The 25,543-nt window shown below is 34.7% G+C and overlaps 1 protein-coding gene across 1 annotated transcript in view; it reads left to right on the forward strand.

The window, feature by feature from the left end:
* The window catches only part of LOC150108313 (plexin-B-like), a 352,329-nt gene that overhangs the window by 212,302 nt on the left and 114,484 nt on the right, over positions 1-25,543 (forward strand). The window contains exons 12-17 of the mRNA XM_090415739.1: positions 2,747-2,839; positions 5,259-5,340; positions 11,335-11,507; positions 12,021-12,166; positions 16,641-16,743; positions 21,008-21,144. Coding sequence (XP_090271865.1) covers positions 2,747-2,839; positions 5,259-5,340; positions 11,335-11,507; positions 12,021-12,166; positions 16,641-16,743; positions 21,008-21,144 — 734 coding nt within the window. The remainder of the gene's footprint in view (positions 1-2,746; positions 2,840-5,258; positions 5,341-11,334; positions 11,508-12,020; positions 12,167-16,640; positions 16,744-21,007; positions 21,145-25,543) is intronic.

Below are 25,543 nucleotides of genomic sequence, written 5' to 3' on the forward strand. Positions count from 1 at the left end.
AGGTTGCCGACTGCTGACCTAGATCTTGTTTTTTCTCTGAGTTATTTTTCTTCTAACATCAAATACTAGTTTTATACGCCTTTCCCTTCCAATACTTTAATTCACCATAATCTTAGATTATCTCTCTCCATACATTTTAGTATCTTCATTTCTGATGTGATTCTTTAACTGATGCTATCTGTTTACTCCCCTAATTTTTCTCAGATCTGTAGTCACCATTCTCTGATCAGCTGTTTTATTTCTAGCCCAGCTCTCAGATTCATGAGTTAAACTGAATTCTGTCATGTATGCTGATAATTTAGCATTTTGGCTAATTTCTCTCTTATTGCATATCAGATTTATTCACTGTGAATCCCCATCATACTAGCTTTGTTTATTCAGTTGTCTGCTTCCATATCTAACTTACCATCTGCAATGAAAATTGTGCCTAAATTATTTGAAATATTTACTTGTTCTTTAGGTTCTTGATTAAGAATACACTTGAAGTTTTCCATGTTCTTGCTTATTTTCATAGTCTTTAACTGTTTTATTGGAGTTTCTTACTAGATTTGTTACATTATTCAAGTTAGTTAAAACTCTGGAAGTACTGGATTTATTTAGGAATATAACATAGTTTGCATAGAATAAAGAACTAAAGTTGAATATTCCAATTTTGATATCCTATTTAATGCTATTTTTCTTCATAATGTGATCCATATAATTTATGAATAATAAAGGAGATAGTGGGTCCCTTGTCTTACACCTGGTTTTACTATAAACTATCTTCTTACATCTCCTTTAATTCTAAATGATAACTTACAATTTAAGTATGAACTTTGTACTGTTCATTTGGTAAACACATTATCAGTGAACCCTAACTACACCAAAGATTTGAAAGTAGCCATGGTAAACACTTTGAGAACAAAGTGTTCCATATAAAAGTTTGCTAAAGGGGAGTGAGAGTGGGGGAAATCCATTCCAATACCATTAATTTGTTTGTAAATTTTTCCTTACTATGTAAATTAACCTGCATACATTAGTAAATTTGAATAATTCAAAGATATTAGGGGGTGGGACATCCAGTGAAATATAAACCAGTTAATAAACATCCTTTTATACTTTAGTATTTTGTTTGGTGTTGTAATACTGTTAAAATAAGTTATGAATAATGTCCAACACCTAAGCCTGTCAACAAGTTTGTTATCAGCAACTTTTTATAGCAGTGTTTGTTATATTGAGAGTTGACAGAAAGAGAGAGAGAGAGTGAGAGCATTAGAAATTAGGGTTATGTTAAAATCAGAACCAAATCACAAAACAAGCTGCAATCACAAATGGCATGTCACCAAGTCCTCTGCCATTTAACAACTCTATTATATGCAACATAATAAAGGACTTTGTGGCATGCAGTTCTTGTGGCATGTATGAGTCCTGGGAGTTGGATATGTGATGGGTGAGAGAAGGGGGGAGTGCGTATATGTGCAAAATGTAGGCAATGGGAGGAAATCAACGAATTAGATATTTTGATAACTGACCTACTTGCGTCAGGGACTGGAAATGAATGTTGGGAGACGAGTAGTGTGATAGGAGAGAATGACGAGCGAAATATGAATGAGAAAATAAGAGTCGGGAGTGTGGAAGGCTTGAATGACTGTGAAGTTTTCAGAGATGGTCTTGATTAGGAGAATGAATAGCAAGTAAGAGTGACTAACTTGCAGAGAGGGATAGATGAGCTGAAAGAGGAGGTGGAATGTCTTGTGAACGAGATGAGAAGTATGAAAGATGAGATTAGGAGAATGGAAGAGATGAATACAAGGTGAATCAGAGTAGGAGTGAGAGAGAGTTTTGGGAGTGATAGAAGTGGAGAGAATAGAAACAGTAGAAGAGAGGGAATGAGAGAGAGGTATGGGAATGATAGAAGAGGAGAGAATGGAAACAGAGAGAGGAAATGAGAAGAATGTGAGGGAGTGCTGGAATCAGGGATAGAGTGATGCCAGGACAGCAGGTAAGTAGGGGAATACAGAGAAAAAGGGTTAGAGGAAAGAGAGAGTGAGGAATGCAGGTGAGCAAGTAAGGAACAGAGTGGTAAGACGTGTGATGTATGGAGACTCGAATTCAGATCCAAATAAGGTCTTTGTATGTGTCACAGTTTAATGTTCTTTTTTGTGGTAATCTAATATTGACCTATGTAACTTTTGTTATCAATCGTATTGTATTACCTTCAAAACCTGGTTTTGATTATGGTTTTGTTTTGTTATACTGTGCTGCTTCTGTTAGAATTGCTAATGATTATTCTCATTGAACTTTTTGGAATTCTAGTCTTTCAACAAGAGTGTTTTGTTCATTCTAACTTTGGTGATGTCACAATGGATTTTAGCTTAGTTTTTAATTTTAAAATAACATTGTACTGATCAGTGGCGCACCCAGAGGTCTGGAGGGAAAGGGGCCCAGGCACCTCCCCAACGAAAAGGAAAAAACACTAGAAAATTTTCCAAAAATCTTTTCCTAATTAAAATTCTTTTTTTTATTATTTATGTTGCATCGTGTCTTCTATTTCTATTCTACTTATGAATTAGCGATCACTGCAGATGCTCAGTCATAGGTTGTATGCGATGCGTAGTGTCTATAGTGTGTATTCACAAATCGTCTACTCAACCCCCCCAACGTTAAATCCTGAGTGCTCGGCCCCCTCCAAGATTAAATCCTGAGTGCGCCACTGGTACTGATTGATTTGTATATTGCCTTGAACAGTGATTTTTCCCCCCTCTAGGATAAATTTCAGTGTGTAATTGAGATAGAAGGCGCAAAAGAACGTGTTCTTGCCAGCGTGAAAAATAACAGAATAGTCTGTTCAGAAACAGTGGTATGTCTTTCAATTTTTATTGAGTATTTAAAAGTATTTAAGTAGAATTTTAATTCTGTATAAACTTATTATAATTATGTATATAGCTTTTAATTTTGGAAGCACTTGTTTTCATTTTAAAATAATCACTATAAAATGACAAAGCACAAAATAAATGATAATTCAATATTATTTTTCACAGGAGATACATGACCAGTGCCACTGAACTGGTAACTTCCATTCATCAGTTTTAGTAATTGCCAGCAAAGGTTGGTCGATTGGTAAAGCCTCTGCTACTAATGGCTTGCAAAAAGTTAAGCAAGTTTGAGAACGGTTAGTAGTTGGAAGGGATTAAATCGTTTGATGCTGTTGGCACACTCTCCCTCAATGAGTCTTTCAACTCCCTGGAGGTGTCACATAATAATAATAATAATGATTATTTGGGAACATGAACAGCTGCAGTGGTCGACATCTATACACAGTTCAACTCCAAACTTATCAAACCAACTTCTTCTCATCTTCCTTCATCATGTCTACATCTATTCTTTGAAACATTGTGTGTGTTCTCTGATCAGTTTGACTCTTTTGTGAAAGAAAAATTGAGAGAAATAACTGTCACCTTTGTGAGATCAACTATGATATGCTTTCAATTGAAAAATTCTTAGAAAAGTTCTTGTATCCTGATGGGAATCACATGTAGGTCTTTTGAACCGAAGGATATCATCTCTATTAACTGAACTGTAGAAGGCTCAAACATAAATAAATGCATAGTTATTTATTATAAACATTAAAAAAAAAAAATCCTCTTACCTGAATCACTCCTTTTCAGATTGTCAGTTGATAAACAAATAAACTTTACCTATTTTAAAACTTAATGTGAAACTTTTATAATTTTTTATCTACTTCTCACTTTATGAGAGGTTGGAATTATTTTGGTCTGCTTTCCATAACACTCTCAGAAGCACTACCAATTCTATTGCATCTTTTCATAATACATGGGTTGATATCCCATCCTGTCATGATGAGTATTCACCTTAAGATTTGGTAGTAGCCTAAGCATTTCATTTACCTTTCTTTCATATCAGTTCCTGTCACTATACTGTCTCCACCTCGATAATACAAACTCACAAAGTGATCACTCATTAATTCAGCTATTCATGTAGTAGTAATATTATGAAGTAGATGGCATTGGTGATGCGGTTCACTGTAGTTGGTGGAGATGGAGAGTTGTAGAGTAGGTGCCTTCCCTTGATGACTCTGTGGAGGTATCACATAATAATAAAAATTCCTTCTTTCCTTTTTCATTAATGCAACTGATGGCAGGAAGATGAGCTTTCCTTATCTTCCTGCTATCAGCATCCATTAAAGTTCTTCTTCCTTTCCAGGCTTATAGGCCAAGTGACCTGTTCCAGACTAAATTCCATCTTTTTAAGGGTCTTCCTTTGCATCGAGTACCTTTTGCGTGGTAATTTAGAATTTGTTTAGGTATTCTGCTTCTATTCATTCTCAGTATGTGTTCTTTCCATTTTTTTCTATAGCAAATAACTGTTTCATTTAGGGAGGTCGTAATTCCAAGTTTTTTTCTGATTTCGCTGCTTTTCATTTTGTCCATTATTGTGACTCCTTCAGTTCTGCGCAGAAATTTCATTTCAGATGATTCAATTCTTCTTTCATCCGCTTTTTTTTATTGTCCATATCTCACTGCCATAAAGTAAGGTGGGTTGAGCTACTGTATTGTTAATGTACTGTAATTTGCCATGTAGTGAAAAAAATTCTTTGAATTTCCTCTGGCCTACTCACCTAATTTCTTCTCATGGAATGAGAAGAAATGTGATGTTCATAATGAAAACTGAAGGTCTCATATGCTTCTTAAGAGAAAATGGTTTTTAGATGGTAGTGCTTTTTTTTTTTTTCATAGGTATTTGTGTGATCATATGAGAGGAAGCATTATGTTTTCATGTGTAGCAACAATCCGATCCCTTTCCTCTCTCCCTTCCCTTCTTTATTTCAGAAATATACCATAGAACTAATAACTTAAAATTATTATGGCCTTTAGGAACCAAGGTGAACTACCAGTCTCTTTTATATCTTCTTTTCTTTTAGATAATAAATAACATTTAGGGAAGTGCTCTCACAACATAGTCTTGTCATCTTTGGATTGATCTATTCAGAGTTTGATTTTGCAAAAGGCCTCCAGTATAAAATAAAAAATAAAAAGTTTTTCTTGGAAGGAGATAATATAGTAACACTCGCTGAATAAAAAACTTGAGAAATACTTTGGAAGAGTTAAATATTAATCTTGAATAGGGATCATAATATAAACTTGATGCAGAGTTTACTAACGTTTAAAGAAGGAATTGCCATTTGTTAAATGAAGAATATTTATTTATTTATTTTCTATAGTTGTCCACTCAAAATAATTTTTGTACAATTTTTGCAGTATACGTACCAGGCAGAAGTTGGCAAAATTGAAGCAGTTTTAACAGTACTAAATGAAGATACATTTATTGATAAAACCAATGGTAAACTCAAACTTGATTTTTCTCAGTTCATATATTATTTTTTAATACTGCATTTTATGTTTAATGTTAGGACCATAAATCCTTTTATCCCTGACATAAATGTGCACTCAGTGATTGCACATTTATGTAATTTATGTTTTTCTTCATCATGCCTACATCTATCCTTTGAAACAACCCTTCTACGTACCATTTTCTATAAGTGTTAGCCATCACAATTACCTATAAGTAATTGTGATGGCTAACACAAATGAAGAATGATTTACAAGTAGACATCTGTTACGTGTGAAACCATTGAAACAATACAGACTCAATTTAGAAATTCCTTCCATGGGGATCTACTAACAGAAATAATGTTGAGATGGAAAGGGAAACTATTCAGGATGTGTCATGTTCAGCAGAGATCAACATGACAGTTTTTTCTGATGTTTGTGAATAGATACTTTGCTCACATAAGACCAGAAAAAGATATGCAGAGCTCATCATTCCAAGAACTGCTGTGTGCTACTACATGAAATAAGATTTGCAAATATATTACTAGTATTTTCAGTTTATAACTGAACTCTCACAGTGAGACACATTTGTCAGATAGTTATTGTTAGGAATTGTCATCAAGTTCACAGTGTCGTTGTCCTATGGTCAAGTATTTCAACTATGAATGCATAATTTATCACAGTAAACAGCCAGGTTAGCATATCCCCTTTCTATTCTTTAAAAGACTGTAGGTTCAAATCCTACTGGGGACAGGCATGGATGTTTTGTGTAAAACATCTATCTGGTGTGTGACCACCACCTGGCATTTGGAGGTCTAAAGTGGCTTGAAAAAAAAAGTTCCATGTTTGGTTTCTGGAGTAGGGTTTTCAGATTATCTGACCTTTAGCCCACCCTGATAATCCTAATATTAATGTACTATAGACTAAGAGTCTTTCAGTAGGTGAGATTCACATTAAAAAATTGCAAGATACATTCTTATGGTGCAAAAAAACACACACATTATGTCGAGGGGATTGAACAGACCTTCCTCATATAATGATGTGGGCAGCAGTCAGTAGGCATCACCAACAGTTTAGGCAACTAGGGTGTGTATAAACTTTGCGAGTTCCTGAATGATGCATTTAATGATCACTGGAATAGATTGTGAGGTTCCCAAAAGCTCTACCACTACATTGACCACCAAGAAATTTAGTACATGTGATAAGAGGTGTGTGTGTGTGTGTGTGTTTGTGGACCATGTTTTCCAATTAATAATTTAAGGATGCTGTTGACACAGCATTTGGATCAGTTATACTGCAGTTCAGATGGATGCCACACAGGATTACGTTATACTCTGCTGTATTTCATGGATATAGGGAGGGGTTCCTGGAGAAAAGCAGTTGCCTTCCATTTCACGAAATACTTTTTAAAAATATATATTAGAATTTATTTATTTTTATACCTGATAGATAGGCCAAATACACTTAAAATTTCATATATTAATACATTTCATCTTATTATGCTCTGCTGGGAATCATTCCATTTCTTTTCTCATTGTTTATATACAGGAATTTAATAAAATTCAAATGAGTTTTAACATACAAGAATTGAATTAAAAATAAAATAATTGATTAAAGATTTGATAATGTCTCTGATGAAATATAGGAGGAAAAACAGATGACAGAAGTATATAAAGAATGAAGATATCTGAAACGAACTTGATATTTTTTATATTCAGGCTAATTAAGCTAATTTATGACAGTGTGTCACTGAAAAACGGTAGGAGGTAAAAGATTAACAAAACTGATGTCTGAAGCAAAAACAGCAGGAAGAGGACTCACAGGAAGACCAAGATATGGGTGGATTGATTTGGTTAGGAGTATTTCATTTGATCATTTGTGATTGAAAGGAAGAGCTCATCAAATCAAGAGATTCTGACAAGAGACCAATTTGGGAGAAAGTGGTTGAGAGGAAACCAGTCATGAAACAGTAATAGTATCATAATACAAGGGTGTGCTGAAAAGTTGTGATAATCACCATGAAGGAATTGAGGTAGACACATTATTCTACATATTCTCCATGAAGTGTTATACACTTGTTACAATGCTGCTGTATCATTTGCAATCCTCTGAGAAAAGTCTTTCCTTTGTTGTACCAACCAGTCCTCAGCTGTAGATATGACTTCATAATTTATGGTAAATTTTGTCCCTTTCAAGTGTTTCTTTAAATTTGGGAATAGGAAATAGTTAGATGGGGCCAGGTCTAGCAAATAGGGTGGGTGAGGCAGACATTGAAAGCCCAAGTTGTGTATTGTCTGTTGGGTTTCATGAGCAGTGTGAGTAGGTGCATTGTCCTGCAAAAGCAATATGCCTCTGCTCAGTTTCCCAGTAGTGTTTTTCCTTTCAGTCCCCAGAGGTGTGGAGTAAACTGCTGCTGTAACATTTTCACCTTTTTTTTGAGGTACTTGGTAAGGATTACACCATCCATATCCCAAAAGACAATGGCAAGAACCTTCTCTGCTGACTTTTGAGTTCAGAACATCCTTGGCTGTGGAGAACCTTTGTGTCTCCACTCCATTGATTGTTGTTTGGTCTCTGGGTCATAGTGATGAAGCCATATTTCATGAACAGTCGCAATATGAGCCAAAAAATTTGCACCTGATTTCTCAAAATGATCCAAAATCCCTTGAGATGACAGTACACATTCTCTCTTTTGGTCAGCATTCAAACATTTGGGGACCCCACTTTGCTGAGAGCTCCTGCATGTCCAGATGTTGGTGATAACAACCCCATCCAACTCCCTAGATATCCCCAGAGTCTTTGCAATGTTTTTGGCTGTATTCGTCTGTCATCAAAGATCATGACATGCACTGTATATCGATGTTTTCAGGTGTGATCACTGTGGAAAGTCTTCCTGATTTGGGGGCATCTGTTGTTTCAGGATGCCCAGTTTTAAACTTTGTCACCTATCTTGCACCTGTTGAATATGTAAGTCCCCTAAAGTCTCACACAAAGTTTGGTTAATCTCAGTTGCCGACTTTTCTTCCAGCATGAAAAGCTTGATGACTGCCACAAACCTCTGTGTCTTCAAAACCTCTGACATGTCTTCTTATATATCCTAAAAGAAAAGAACAAATTATTACAATTTGATGAAACATGGAGGTTAAAGGGTTTTAAGATACGTCCTTTCTTGTGGTTATATCAGTTGCTTTAATATCATTTTTGTTCTAGGTGTTTATCAGGACTTTTCATCCCCCCCCCCCCCCATATCTGCTACACCTCTTGAGTGTGTACACCAGAAAATGATGATGGTTTATCAGAAAGTTTTTGTATGGACACACACATGCACATAAACACAAATGGTTTTCATTATATTTTACAAATTATTCTCCAATTCCATTGTAATGTTAACATGTTATGTTTTTGTTCATTAATGTCATCTTGATTGAAAAAAAGAAATTTTAGTAATTTTTTAATTTAATTTTGTATATTTTCATTCAATAAAAGTGACTGGTGAACAGCACTCTTTGTTCGATTTATAGAGACAACTACCATTTGAAATAAAAATTAGAAATTTAAAAAAATTATTAGTTTTTATCTTGAATGGTAGTTGACTCCATAAACTGAGTATAATAATAATTTTTATGTGATTTTTCTATATTATTTTCTATGAGGAATGACATTTTGTACCTTGCATATTTAATAAATGCATTATAAACAAAACAAAAAAACATGACATACTTAGTTTGCGAATAAGTTTCCTTTTGTACCTCTGATTTCATTGTGTTCGTTCAATGACTTCATTCATTATCGTATTTTGAGAGTTTCTGAAATGCACGTTTGACTCTGTTAATGGATAAAACTTAAACGTTGCATTGCTTTAGACATCCCACATTTAAAATGAAATAGGAATATGGATGAGTATAGTGAATGTTTTGGGTTTGCTTGGTTTTGATATGCAAAATTTATAAATGCACATATCATGTGTATTTATAAATTAAATATGCCAAGAAATTATATTCCTGGTTTAATCCTCTGTCCAAGTGTAAGCGATCAAAGTTTGCACGTGAAGTATCTTCACAACTGGGCTTCTTCCTCTGCGCGTTTATCCTGCTTCCAATGCAGGGTCTGCGTGTTATACTTGATGCGACTTTTGTAAGTACAATCCCCCAACTGGCCTGCTGCTGTGTGTGTGTGTGTGTGGGGGGGGGATGTATTTTTGACTGTAGCGGTATGTGTTCATGGGGCCCAGTTTGCTTATTCTGAGGGATGAAAAACCCAAGTTTCTGGGAGGAAAAAAACCCTCTACCTCTCTATGAGACCGGCTAACTCACATTTAGTCGAAAGAGACCAGATAAAGGTTCCTCATGTCACTGATGGGAATTGAACACAGGTCTTTTTGACCAAAGGGCTTCGTCTATAGTTGATTTTTCTTGAGTTGCAGGTTAAAAATCTGAATTTTTTTTTTTTTTTTTTTTTTTTTTTTTTTAAGGGGAAAAAACTCTACTTGCCTGTGCTCAAAGATCAACTAATTCAGGACCTGGTTGAATAAAACAGATTATATTTGCTAACACAGAGAATGTTTTCCAAGCAATGACTGCATTAAAAAAAAAAAAATTATAAAAAGAATGCTACAAGAAAAAAAAAACCACTTGAAAACTAAATGTATTAAATGTTTTCTCTCCATTTCCAGGACTGGAAAAGAAGAAAGCATACCAAAAGTTCCTAGCAAATAAGTCAGCAAATGTCCTAAAAGAATACAGAGAAAATAGTAAGAGAGCTATATGTGAAAGTAGCTAAACAAAAGTCATGGGAAAACTTTGGTAATAACATAGAAAATAAATATCAGGAAGGTGGCAAAATGTTCTAAAGGCTGTTGAAAAAGGTTAGAAGTGGAGAAAAAGGTGCCATAAACAGAATCAAAGATGATAAAGATGACATGAAAACTGAAGATAAAGATATCCTAAATGTCTGGAGTAATTATTTAGAAAGCTCTTAAACAAAACAAGCAGTGACAGAACCTTCTAGAAAATTTTCAAGAGAAATGCAAGGAGGAGTGCATATCAATACTCAAGGTAGAAAAAAACTTGAAATGTGGAAAGGCAGCTGGAGTAGATGATATTTGACCAGAACTACTAAAGTACAGAGGTAAAAAATTTTTTTAGTGGTTACACTGCATAAATCATATATCCTGATTAGAAGGTCGAATTCCAGATGATTAGTTCCCATCTTAAAAAAAAAAAGGGAATAAAGCTGAATATGAGAATTACAGAGGAATTTCTCCACTAAGTGTTCCAGCTAAGATTTATGCAAGTATACTTGAAAAGATGTTGAGAAAGATTGTGGAAGAGAAACTTGGGGAAGAACAAGTTGGATTCAAGCCAAATAGAGGTTGGCAAGATCAGATTTTCACTTTATGACAAATAATAGAGAAATCATGGGACTATGACAAAGAGCTGTACTTAAGTTTTGTAGATATGGAAAAGGCATATGACAAGGTGCACAGAGAAAAGTTTTTCAAAAACACTACAATTATATGGGATAAATGAAATATTATACAGAGCAATACATAATCTATATTTAAGTTGTCAGTTAGAATTGAATGAAATACAGGAAGATGGTTTGATGTAAAAGACAAGGATGCACATTATGAAAGAAATTTGATCACATTATGAAAGAAAGTGGCATCAAGCCTGATGTTAGAATTGGAGATGTCAAATTCACATCACATCATATATACAGTAAAACATAATAACCATTGCACTACTGACCTAAATCTTCCACTAGTTACTAGCTGAAGACTGCACCTTATCACATGAGCCCATTCCAACTGATAATGTTGCCAGTCTCTGTACTTTTTTTACTCCTTATATCTTTATGAATATAGAATTGTTTACTTAGCTGATTTTTTAATAGTTTAATTTCAAAGATTAACGTAATGTTTGTGTGAATGACCATATGCTTGTGCTTTTCTTACAGATTATATTATTTTGATATATATTAATTTGTTAATTTAATTGCACAGTTACTCTTTACAAGTGTCCACTTCTTGGAAGCCATGGTGGAAGAGCAGACTGTTCCCTTTGTCTTACAAGAAATAGAAAATTTCAGTGTGCATGGTGTGGAGGCATATGTACTTATAAAGATTCTTGCTTAGATCCTATGGCAATAAGTTGTCCACCTCCTCGTATAGACTGGGTAGGTTCATAGTAGTTTGGTATCAATAGTTATTGTGTCCAAGGTGAGCTCAACATGATTGTTTAGTTTTACTTTAGATGTATTTTATATCAGTCATCAGTGCATTTATAGTTAATGTTTAAAGTTTATTTTTATTCATGATATTAATAATAACTTAAGTCAGCCATGTTCGATGAACAAAGAGCAAATTGATATGCTGCAGGCACTACATAGGGTAAGACTGAAGCAGAAACAACAAAGATAAGTTGTAAAGCTAAAATAGTGCTTCCCAGTGTGCTGGAATAGATGTTCTTGGCTGTTGTGCTAAACTTCTTCAGCCCAACATTAGTATTTTTAAAATTTATCCTTTTAAATGTTACTATTAGTTAAAGAATTTAAAAAAAATTAATTACTTGAGAGTGTTTTATATCTCAAGGAAGGGAAATACTTTAATTGTTATTAGCATGATATATAAATGTCACTTATTCTTTCCATATTTAAAAGAGAATTTTCTAAATTTATTTTTGTTTCCAGATATATCCTCTTAGTGGTCCAGTAGAAGGTGGTACACTTGTTGCTATTGAAGGCAGCAATCTTGGTACTAGCGAAGAAGAAATTCGGGACAATATTACTATTGGGGGAATTCTTTGTGTTCCTGTTGAGTATAATATATCTGTTAGGTAAGCTAGCAGATGAAAGTTCCTGAAATACTTTACAAACAAGATTTTCTAGTTCTTTAGTAAACAGAAAATTCCAAAAAAGTATTTTAATCAAGTAATAATTTATAAAAACAGTTCATATGTAAAGAATTATTATATTATTGTTATTATTGCATTGGAACCTCTAGAGAGTGAAGCCTTATCACTGGAGATCCAAACTATCCACACATCTCTCATACCTCTCTTTGAATACATTTCAAACAGAGCTCAAACCGACTCTAGCAACCTATTCTACCCATTCACCACTCTTCAAGTGAAAAATCTAGTCCCTTCTAATCCATTCTTATTCAATTTTCAGGGATAGCCTCTTGTTCTGCCATGCTCCTTTAGCCAAGTGCTGAAATATTATCTCTGCATCAGTCCCATAAAACTCCTTATTTTTATCACATCCTTTCGTTTCCCATTCAACCAACTTTTGTAACTGATAAATCCTCAGTCTGTCATCATGAGGAGCATTCTGCAGCCCACTCACCTCTGAATTCTCTCCACCATTTCTCGTCCCTAAGAAACCCAGGTGACCAGACCCGAGCATAGTAATCCAGATGTGGATGTATCAAGGCCCTATTAAAGAGGAATGGTAGCTTCTTTATCTCTGCCTATTATTGTGTTTTTCAATAACTAAGTAATCCTAAGAGATACCTTGACCACCTTAGCAGTATGCACACTAATCTTCAATTCTGTATCCACCACTATCCCCCAGATCCCTAGCTTCATCAATTTTGTGGCATCCAGCACTGTGAACAGCTTGCAATCTTTTTATTCCAAAATGCATAACTTTATGCTTTTCTACTTTAAATTGGCATCCATTTTTTCCCCTCATACATTTAAGCTATCCTGCAAGCTCTCTACATTGCCTCAATTAACTACTATGCTACTAAAAACTGAACAAATGGGGATGGATATGAAATTAGTAATATATATATATATATATATATATATATATGTGTGTATATGCAGGTGCTAATGGCCATATAAAATAGTATATGGAGAAGCAGAATCCAGGAGAAAAAAAACAGGTAATCTAGCAGTGTATTGCAAGGATCTGCACTTGAACCATTACTGTTTAGAAATTATTTGAAGGGAAATATTCAGTTACTTGCCAATGATTCAGTTTTGCATCATCAGCAGGTAACTGAATATTTCCCTTCAAATAATTTCTATATCATATTATGTTCAAATTAAACAATAATGATGTATATGCAGATCTTGGAGCACACTGCTAGTTACCTGCTTTTTTCTCCTGGATTCTGCTCCTCCATATGCTTTTTTTTTTGGTATCTGCTCATCAACACCCTTGTATCCATATCACCAATTTCATATCCATTCACACTTGTTCCACCAGAGTATTATGGTATTCTGTCAAATATCTTTGCAAAAATCCAGCAGTGTAGCCATTTCTTTTATCCAATTTGCTTGTCACTCTATTAAGAAGTTAGTAAATTACTAAGGCAAGACTGATCCGCCACTTCACAAAGCCATGCTGTCCCTCATAAAAATCATATTCTTATTCACCCATTCTTAAATTTTCTCTCTCTCTCTCTCTCTCTCTTTGATCAACTTTTCAGTACTTTTGCCACCACTCCAGAGATACATTGATCTATAGTTTGATATTTTTCTCTCTTGGGACTAAGCCAGTGATGAAACGTAAGCCTCTAAAGAACTGCTGTCCACATGCCTGTCTTCCTGATTCCTGCTCTTTTTTTTGCTGTAATTCATTTGCTATTATCAGCAATACCCCTTCTTTTCCGTTTTCTTCTCTATCCTCTCTATAAATATTATACCCCCTCACCATCTATCCTGTAACTACATCATCTGTTTTCAACCAAGTTACACTAAAACACATAACTTTTGGTGAGACTGCACTAACCAATGCTAAAAAATTCTCTGTTATTCAAGATAGATACTCTAGCAAAACATCAACTGTAGCATATCCCTTTGGGCTCCCCAACTATCTTTACATCTTGCATTGCCTACCCCATTTGGATTTCTCACTTGAGATTCCACATTTTTTGGTCATTCGGACACTCACTCAACTCATAGGTGCCTGTATCTTCATTCATCCTAATATCTTTAGTTTCCCTAAATTTGTGCTTCCACACAAAGCTTTCTATAGACACTTAACTCTGAACCCATTTAATCCATTTCTTTGTGATCATTGCCATTATCATAGCTTGACAGTAGGCATACAGTCTTTGCCTTCTTGCTCTTTTTTATTTTTTATTTATTTTTATTTTTGATTCTTTCAATAACTCTTTCATATCTTCTCTCATACAGTATTTTTCAACTTCCAGGTCATTAAGACCAATCAATTGTTTCACCTTTTGCATCCTGATAGCTTTATTAATATTATTAATTTTTACATGAGGGAAACAAGATTTAGTTACACTCTCATTAAGTACTGCTTTTATTGTAGAATTAGTGTAACATTTGTTTATCATTACCCTCTTTTTCTCACTTAGTCATATGTTTCTTCCCTTGCATCTCTTGCTTTCTTCTCTTCTGTGTTCAGCCAATCTCCTGACATTTCTGCAATCCTTCAGTCTCATGCTTTGTGTGTGAAGGACTTCACACAAGCACACCATTTCTTTCATGAGGTCCTCTTTGTTGCTGACACTAACATTTTCCCGACTTCTGTCAATATTATTATTATTAACACCACATCTCCATGGAGTCAAAAGACTCAGTGCTGGAGGCAAACTCTGTTACACGCATGCACGCACACACACACACACACACACACACACACACACACACACACAAAAACAAGCCCATCAAACCATGCTTTCACTTTCACATTCATTCAATGTATCTACATTCACCACAATGTCAGACAACACATTCAACTGACCAACCACTCTCCATGCATAGAACCCTCATTATTCCCCCTGCTCATACTCTTCTTATGCCCCTGCTTACACCCTTCTTATACAGCTTCCATGTGTGTCCCCTTGTTCTATCTCCTTCTCCCATTCTATGAAAAATGTCTCAGTCATATTCCCTCTTTTCCTCCTATTCACAAGGCTTTGCAAACTGCATTCTCTCAATCTGTCCTCATATCCCAAAGACCTCATATCATGAAAACCAGGGGATCAAATCTGTGCATAATAATCCATACAATGCCTTTACAATGGAACCAGAACCTTTATATTTCTACAAGTTTAGGTCCTCTCCATAATTGCCATAATCTGATGTGATGTCTTAACAACTTGTGCAGTGTGACCTCTGAACTTCTGATCCTTGTCCACCACCACTCCAAGATCTCTTATCTCCTCGGCTTCTTCCAAAATTTCCTTGCCAATTTTGCATTCCATTATTGCCTGCCAAATTTCAGAATCTTACATTTTGCAACATTGAATTGACAGTTCCATATTGATGCATACTCATCAATCCTTCTCTAAGGCCACAACATCTGCTTGATTCTTCATTGCTTCCCCAGTTTTGCGTTGTCCACAAACAGATGTATATCACCAATTAAACCCAACCCAATGTCATTAATATACAAATTAAATAACAATAGTTCCAAAACTGACCCTGTGCCACACCACTAGTAACTTTCGTCTTTTGAGGTAGTGTCCTCCCCCTTCAATTGCCACACCATACCCATTTGTGGTGTGGCAATTTATCAAAAGATTTTGCAAAATCTAAGTATACCACTACATATGCATTTCGCTTGTCCAATGCATTTGTTACTTTGTTATAGTACATAAGCAATTTTGTAAAACACGACTTCCCTTTAACAAACCTGTCTGACAAGTACAAAGAATACCAATGTTACCAACCACTTTTGAACCCTATCCCTCACCAACTTCTCCAATACCTTTACTACAACTCCAGGTATACAGATCGGCCTATAATTTATTGCCTTAACCTTATCACCACCTTTGTGAAGTGGAAAAATTTGGCTTTCATTTCTCTACTCTACTATCACTTCTTTTACTCTCTCCACACTTGCTCTCAAAAAAAAAAATTGTTAACATTCTTTGACTTATATAAGATACTGAACAAGTTTTCTGTTTAGAATGTTGTGTGCTTTTTTTCATTTTAAGAGACAAAAAAAAACAAAACAAAAACCCAGTGATCTTGATATAGACTTTGACGTACTATTGACTATTTATGTCTTGATGTAACTTTTGACCTTGTATGTTGCTGTGACCTCTACAGTAATTTTGCTTATATGTTGATGCTGTATTGTGGAACTTAATTTTTGTACATGCATGTTGTTTACAATTTTCTTTAACTGTTTATGTATAGCTGTAACCTTTACGATGTATGACCTTTGTTGTTCTTGTGCTAAATAAATTATAAACTGAACCAATCATTTATCCTCCCCCCCTTTTTTTTTTTTTTTGACATCTTAGAAATGTTGATTGCTGTTTCATTATTTTATGTTTAAATTCTTTGTTTCATTTTTTTCTTTAAATTTCATGTTTTTTAGGGTTGTGTGCCGTACCGGATCAAGTGGTGGATCCATTACAGCTGATGTAGTTGTGGGTAACAAGGCAGGTCTTACACAAGCAAGAGAGAAATTTTTTTACAAGGTATGATAGTATGTATTATAACTGACGAATAGGTGCAAGATGCAAGGTTTTTCCAATAAATAAACTAGATCAATTCTGTAAAAAATTGATTCCTGACTCTTAGCAGCAAGACTGGTTTTATGAGCAGGTATGCAGGATGTTTTATAAAACTATACCAATAGAAAACGAATGATTTCCAAAAATTTAATAATCAAGAAAAGTATCATTTAAGCAGTGTTCAAATTCAAATTAAGCTATGTTAAAATTTCAAATGCCTAAGACAGAGTATTTTTTGTCTTAGGCATTTGAAATTTTAACATTGCTTAACACCCGTCTTGGTTAGTAGGAATGGTCAATTTTTTTTTTTTTTTTTTTGCAATCGTACACACGAGAGGTTGCAAAACCTATAGAACTTCAGTGTCATGTGTGAAAAATATTTTTTTTCGAGGAAAACCAGGAAAACACATTGAGAAACTGTTAATGCATTTCTTGATCAGCTGAAGGTTATAGTCTAGGAAACAGCTTGAATTTTTTTTTCTTCTTCTTCTAAATGCACCAAAAAAATAGTTGGATAGGAGGAGTGAATTTATGCATTGCATTGGAGATGTGTTAGGCCAAAAAAATCTCTAAAGGTTTAGTCAGTGAGATTCATGGATTATTAGCATGAAATATGCCATTGAGAGGACATATTTTCTATAAAGTAATGACATCACAAAGTCATTTCAGGAAGGCACTTCTCTATGCATATTCTGGTCACTGTAGAAAAGTTTTCGAATAGCATGTATAGAATGTGTGTGTGTGATTTTTTTTTTTTTTTTGTTAAATATTACATAGTTTCTAGTTTGGAGCCTTTGTAATTATATGTGATTTTTTGCACTCTTTTGGAGCTTGGCTACTTAAAATGACTGAAAATAAGTTTAACTGCTGTTTTCTCTATTAAGACTGCCTTAATGCTAAATCAGATAAAGGAAAAAATAAAAATGAGAATAACAATTAATAAGTGCATATAAAAATATACGATGTTACATGCAAGAGGAGAACTTAATCTGTATTACATTTCGAGTCGAAAGAAAATTAAACTGAAATTTTACTATTGAGGGGGCAGGGGGGAAAATTGAGGGATACTAAGCAAAATAACTGTCCAAGAAAATGTTTTAATCACTCATTCATATTTAAACTTGGTTGATGAATGTGAGCTTCATGGCTTTTTTTATATAATTTTTTTTAATAAAACGTGGCTGCGATATAAACTTTTGGTCATTTTCAGAGGAACTCTGCATCTGTTAGAAATGGTATGGAAAAAGGACAAATCTGTAACATCAAAGCCATTTTTTATTGCAAAGATTATATAAAGCAAGTGTGAAGTTCATATTCATCGACTGAACATAAATAAGAATGACTGCTTTAAGCTTTTCCAGTTCTGGGCAGTTATTCTGCTTAATTCCTCACATTATTATGTTAATGACTTATTATTCAATTTTTTTTTTCAACAAATTTTTTTCAACATTAGCATCATAGGTAGGTGAAGGTTATTTTTTAAATTTATTTTATACATAATCAGGAAACACTGCTCTAGATTAAAAAAAATTGTAACTTTTTCATGCTATTTCAGGCCTCATAAATGGGGACGTGGTTTCACATAAGGCAATGAAATTCATTTCCTACCTGATAGCATTACAATTAGTTCTTGTCATGCATGTGATATCATATATTCTTACATGCACTATTATTATTTTTAATTGGTATTCTATTTTTTTTTATTTTCTCTTTAACTTTATTATTATTATTTACTCTTTAACTGATGATTTAGTATTGCAATTGGTTAAGAAACAGACCAAAAATTGTACAACCATTAAAAGTTATATATTTTTTTTGTAAGTGAATTATGTCTCTTTTATTGTTGCATCTACTACTTACGTGCCATTTTTTTGATATATTAGAAAATTATGCTTTGGGTTATTTTTCTGGTTACATTAACCACTCCTTCAATGCATTTTGTTGCCTTAGAGATCAAATTAATTATGTGAGTAAGACTCGGATTTTTGGTTTTGCAAAGAAATACAATTAAAAAATGAAAGAGTTTGAGAACAGGAACCAACCTTAGAGATTCAGTGGCAAGCCTTGAAGAAAACCCTGATCGACTCAGCCAGAGAGGCATGTGGTGAGGTTGTCTGCAAGGATAGAAAAATCAGAACTCCATGGTGGACACAAGAAGTTAAAGAGACAATGAAGGAAAAGAAGAAAGCATATCAAAAGTTCCTGGCAAATAAGTCAGCTTGTGCTCTTAGAGAATACAGAGACAAATGCAAGAATGCTAAACACTGTGTAAAACTTGCTAAACAAAAGTCATGGGAGGACTTTGGCAAGAACATAGAAAATAAATATCAAGAAAGTGGCAAAATATTCTGGAGGTTGTTGAAGAAGCTTAGAAATGGAGGAAAGAGTGCTGTAAAAGGAGTTAGAGATGATTAAGGTGTCATGAAAATGGGAGAAAAAGATATCCATGAAGTAGGGAGTAATTACTTCGAAAAATTGCTAAATGAAACGAGCAGTGTTAGCACAGTGGTAAAAAACACTCAACAGGCATACAGTCAGGAATACATATCCATACTTGAAGTAGAAAAAGCCATCAAAGGCTTGAAATGTGGAAAGGCAGCAGGAGTAGATGATACTCGACCAGAAATGCTGAAGTATGGTGGTATAAAAGTCTTACAGTGGCTGCACTGCATAGTTCAGAAAGCCTGGACAGAGGGACGAATTCCCAATGATTGGAGTAGAGACCTCATAGTACCCATATATAAAAAGAGAAATAAAACTAAGTGTGAGAATTACAGAGGTATTTCCCTACTGAGTGTTCCTGGCAAGATTTATGCAAGCATACTTGAGAAACGGTTGAGAAGAATTGTGGAAGAAAAGCTTGGTGAAGAACAAGCTGGATTCAGGCCAAATAGAGGCTGTCAAGATCAGATCTTCACTTTACGACAAATAGTGGAGAAATCATGGGAATATAACAAAGATCTGTATTTAAGTTTTGTCGATCTGGAAAAGGCATATGACAAGGAGGTGCCAAGAGAGAAGCTATTCAATACACTACAGTTATATGGTGTCAGTGGGGCATTATATCAAGCAATAGTCTTTATTTGAGTTGTAAGTCAGCAGTTAGAATTGAAGGAAGTATAGGAAGATGGTTTAATGTTAGATCTGGTATGAGGCAAGGATGTACATTGTCCCCTCTGTTGTTCATTATCTATATGGATCACATTATGAAGGAAAGTGGTATTAAACATGATATCAAAATTGGAGATGTTAATGTCAGCTCTTTGCTTTATGCGGACAATGTTATACTTCTAAATAAATCCGCTACAAGTTTGCAAGATTCCCTGACTGAATTGAATAACTGTTGTAATAGATATGGTATGAAGGTCAGCAATAAAAAGACAAAGACAATGAAAATAGGTAGAATCATTGAAAATGTCAACTGCATTGTGAACGAAGAACCTGCGGAACAAGTAAAACATTTCAGCTACTTAGGCACGATTTTTAGTGAAGATGGTAAATTAAATATGGAAATAGACAACAGAATCAACAAAGCTGGTATGGCAGGAAGTCAACTGAATAAATTTATATGGAATAAGAGAGAAATTAGTCAGAACACTAAATTAGCTGTATACAAGACAGTATTCAAACCAATTTTAACATGGATCTGAGAGCTGGGTCAGAAGTACAACACTTGACCAAAGACTAGAGACCGCAGATATGAGAGTCCTGAGAAAGATTAGAGGCGTAAACAGATGGCATCAATGGCAATATCATATTAAAAATGAGGATATTAGGAAAGAACTTGACATTGTCAGCATCCAGGAATGCGTTAGCAGAACTAATCTCAGGTGGTATGGTCACTTAAACAGAATGGGTGAGGAAAGATTAGCAAAACAAGTGTTCTCAGTGTTCTCTGCCAGGTTGGCAGGAAAACGACCTAGAGGAAGACCAAGATATAGGTGGATTGATATGGTACAAAGTGCCTTAGATGATAGAAATATAAGATCTGATAATGTTGGAGTCTTGACAGGTAACAGACTGATTTGGAGGAAAATTGTAGATAGGAAGTTACTACCGATGTAAATTTTTCATGTAGTACTATCATATCCTGTACACCTCTTGAGGGTACATGTCAGGAATTTGATGATGATGATGATACAATTATTGTATCGATGTGCTCATACTCTGGACTGCTGTGCAGAAATTTATTCTTCACTTTTAAAGTACTTATTTTCTTTAATTATAGGTTGTGGAGTTAGCCGGAGTTCATCCTCAAACTGGACCCCAATCAGGAGGAACAAGATTATACCTTAATGGTTCAAATTTAAATGTTGGTAGCAATTTAAATGTTTTTCTTGATGAACTTCCATGCATTGTTGATAGGTAAGAGTCTTTATTTTTATAATTTAAAAATGTTTTATATTAGTATAAGTGTTTTTATATTCATAAGTTGATGAACCATTAAGAGAATGTCCGTTGCTCTTCCCAATTTGCAACAACAATAACATCAACAACAAAATGATACGTTGAACACCTAATATTCTACCAAATATTGCCATTTACACTGTCTCTACACTGCAGACAAAGAAAATTTTTTTTCAGAATGAAGTTAGCTGAAACTGAAATTTTTCCTGTAATTTTTAAATAATATGCAAGTTCGTTTTTATTAAATTTACACAATATTTTATGGCCACTCTTATTTTTTTGTTTCTTATACATTATTTTTAATGTTTACAACTAATAAAAAAAAGTAACTTTTACTTTGCATGAACATGTTTTGCAACAAGAATCAGCATGTTGAGACAGGAATGATTGTTATATATTTAGATAGTATATGAACAATTGTGTTATGTACAGTATTTTTTCCAGTCCCCTGTTATGTGCTCACTGATTACATTATAAAATACGAATATTGTGTGATGAAAGTTTATTTTTATAGATATAAAGAAATAATTTTGTACAGTTACTCAAATTGACAATATATTTAAAAAAAAAACAAGAACAAATATTGATATATTTAGGCAAGTTACCAGCCAATGAAATGCTTGGACTATGAGACAGGATATTAGTGATGTGTGTGTGTGTGTGTGTACCATTGCATTAATTTGCACAATAACACACTCTAAAACAGTGTATAATTTGTGACATTTTTAAACTTTCTAGAATGATTATAGTCTTTCTCAAACAAAAAAATTTTAAATAATCACATAATTATGGGAAGTGATACAAGGACACTATAATTAATTAATGCAGATTATCTCTTCAAGTGCACATTGAGTAAATTATTTCATGCCACCATCTGGCAGAAGGAAGAACTTGATCAGTAGAGCACACATAATTTGTTTTACAGATAAAAGTCTAAAAGAATAATCAAACAGTGATCATAACACAGTGAGCACACAGTATATAATAAATACTTATAATTCATTACTATCCTTGATCTGAAGAGGACTTCAGAATATGCCACAAATATATTATGTGAATTTATCTATACTTCAAGTGAGTAATGAAATTAGCTACATATCCTCTAACAACTATGGGTATTCCAACAACTATATTTCTAAAACTTCCTTATTTATATGCGCTTTCCCCACTTTGTCTAAGCAGAGGCATGTGAAGAATAATGTCTCTAAGCAGAGACATTGTTCTTCACATGCAATTGCTACTAGATATTGAATCTGATAGAGCCAAAAAAAAGGTATTATATTGAAGTCAATTTATATTTGGTAATTTTTCGTTATCGAATTCTTGATAACGCTCTTAGCTCTTCAAATGCTCTGGATTTCTTTTTGACCAGTTCTCTTTCCAAATACACTGTGGAGGTTACCTCTTCTCTCAGAAACTTAGACCACAATCTTGTACAAGTCTCCTCTTTCACAGAATGCTTCTTCTCCAACTACTCCTGACCCTACATCCTCTGGCACTACAAAGGAGCCAATTGGGATGACCGCCAAAATTTCTACTCCTTTACTTGGTCTGACTATTGCTTCTACTCATCTGATCCTAACATTTACTGCAAATGAGACAAAAATATTCTTCTCATTGGCATGATGGCCTACATTCTCATTCAACCTATAATCTTCATCTGCTTTCCAAGCCCTGGTTCAACTGAAAGTGTATTAAAGTACTCACAAAAAAAAGAAAATTCAGCTTATTGCATCAGGCTTGCATCAAGGCCTACACCAAAGCATTCAGCATATACAAATCAGATATCAGCAGATCCCAGTCAGACTTTATGAAGGCCAACATCAGAAAACTTGCTTCTTATCCAGATGGATAAGAAGATGGCCTTAGTAAGATAAGACCATCTTCTTATCCAATGGCCTTAGTAAGAGACCAGAAGCTGTACCTTCTGATCTCTTACTAAGGCCATTGGATGCAGCTTCTTCTCACCAGTACTCCCACCTCTTTCTCATCCTAATAGTACCACTGTTACTTCACCCAAAGATAAAGCTGACCAACTGGCATCACTCTTTTCCTCGAATTCCTGTTTAGATGACCAAGGGAGATCACCTCCTATCATATTGGAATTCAAGCATTTATGCCTCCTATAGTTTTTTGACAAAAAAGACATCAGAAAAGTACTAGATAATTTGGACACTAAAAAGCTTCTTGCCTTGATGGGATTCTCGAACTGTTCTCAAACATCGTGCTTCAGAGGGTAACACCCATCCTGCATTGTTTCTACAATTTATTATACTTAGCTAGTATTTACTAAGGCCATTGGATGCAGCTTCTTCTCATCTGTACTCCATCTCTTTCTCATCCTGATAGTACCATAGCGGTTGGAAAAACAAAGAGAACAGGGACTGAAGAATATAAAAGATTACATAGAGAAGTCAGAAGAACCATCAAGTGGGACAAGGAAAAGTTCTATGCCAATAAATGTGAAGAGATAGAGTTCCAGATGAGGAGGCACAATTATAAAAGGATGTTTTATTTAGTTTGTAACCTACAGCACAAGTTTAAGCCCAAATTGAATGTCATCAAAGACAGGAATGGAGCGTTTCTAACAGAAGAATTGGAAATCAAAAACAGATGGAAAGAATACTGTGAGGAACTGTACAATAGAGTTGATAAAGAAAATGTGGAGGAGCCCTCTCACCAGGAAAATTTTGATTTGGAACCTCCTCTATTTAGGCATGAAGTTGAAAGAGCAGTTAAGCATCTTAACAGCAATAAGGCCCCATGTGCAGATGGAATCCCAGCAGAGTTGATTAAGGCCACAGGGAATGGAGGGATAAGAGTGTTTCATAGATTTGATTATAAGAATATGGGAGACAGGATCATGGCCTAGAGACTGGAAGAAGTCTGTTTTCATACCACTACATAAGAAGGGAGATATGAAGGTATGCAAGAACTATAGAACTAGTAGTTTAATATCTCATTCAAGCAAAATTTTATTGAAGATCATGCTAAATAGGATTGAGGCCAAAATTGAGGCAGAGATGCCCAAGGAACAAGCAGGTTTTAGGAAAGGTAAGGGCACCAGAGATCAGATCCCTTGCCTTAGACAGATCATAGAAAAATATGAAGAATTCAGACTCCCTCTGGTAATGTGTTTCTTCGACTACTCTTAGGCTTTTGACTGTGTTCAGCATGTGAAATGGGAAGTAATGAAAAGAATGGGTTTTTCCTCAATACACTATCAGGTTGATAGCCAACTTATACAGGGAGCAAGAAGCTACAGTAAGAACAGGTGTTGGATTGACTGATTGGTTTCAGGTTGGAAAAGGATTTAGGCAAGGATGTTTACTTTCTCCTCACTTGTTTAGTATATATGTGGAGGACATCATGCATGAAGTATTGGATAAGCTCAAGACAGGAATTAGGATAGGAGGTAGATCGATCAGTAATCTGATTAACAAGACCAGTAATAACAGAGGACTTCAACTCAATCCTAGCAAGACAAAGGTTATGGTTCTCAAAGGAAATGCAAACATGGAAGCTCTCGAGAAACATGTGTACCTTAATGGAGAAAGAACTGAGGAAGTCAGCAAGTTTGAGTACCTGGGATCCATTATTAATGTGAAGAATTGTTGTTCAGAAGATATCAGAAGGAGGTTAGGAATGGCTAAAACAACAGTCAGAGACTTATCTAAAATCTAGAGAGAAAGATCTATGGGAACAAATTTGAGGATTTTGGATGTAGTTGTTTTTCCAACAGCGACTTATGGATGTGACTTGGTACCTAAAGAAGTCAGATAAAAAAAAAGGATATCTGCTTTTGAGATGTGGTGTTAAAGAAGGCTGTTGAGGATATGATATACTGAAAGGTGTACAAATGAATGGGTGTTAGAAAAGATTAATAGAACTTTAAGGCTCCTTAAATGAAAGAGTTATTTAAGAAAGTTAAAATATTTTGGACATATTGAAAGGATGGAAGGAGGATTCTCAGAACAGTAATAGAAGGTAAAGTTCCTAGAAAAAGAGGAAGGAGTAGACCATTAATGAGCTGAATGGATGATGTGTGTGTGTGTGTGTGTGTGTGGAGTGACTTATCTTCAGAGAATTGAAGTCTCCAGAAAAGCAAACAACAGGATTACATAGCAAAGCCTAGTGTGGCACATCACCGAGCATTGGAGTGACCATACGGCATCTGTGGATGCCCAGTGAACATGTAGATAGATAGAGGTACTTATCCCAATGCACAGAGGCAATCTCATATCCATGCTATTCCAAAAAAGAGCAACAGATGCCTACTGTCAAACTACTGACCAAATTACCATCACCTCTTTCCTTTTCAAAATAATGGAGAATGTCATCAATAGCTAACTCCTCC

The sequence above is a fragment of the Typopeltis vanoorti genome, chromosome 3 (genome assembly GCF_054136105.1).
Source record: "Typopeltis vanoorti isolate ZY-2024b chromosome 3, IOZ_Tvanoo_1.0, whole genome shotgun sequence".
Classification (NCBI taxonomy): Eukaryota; Metazoa; Arthropoda; class Arachnida; order Uropygi; family Thelyphonidae; genus Typopeltis; species Typopeltis vanoorti.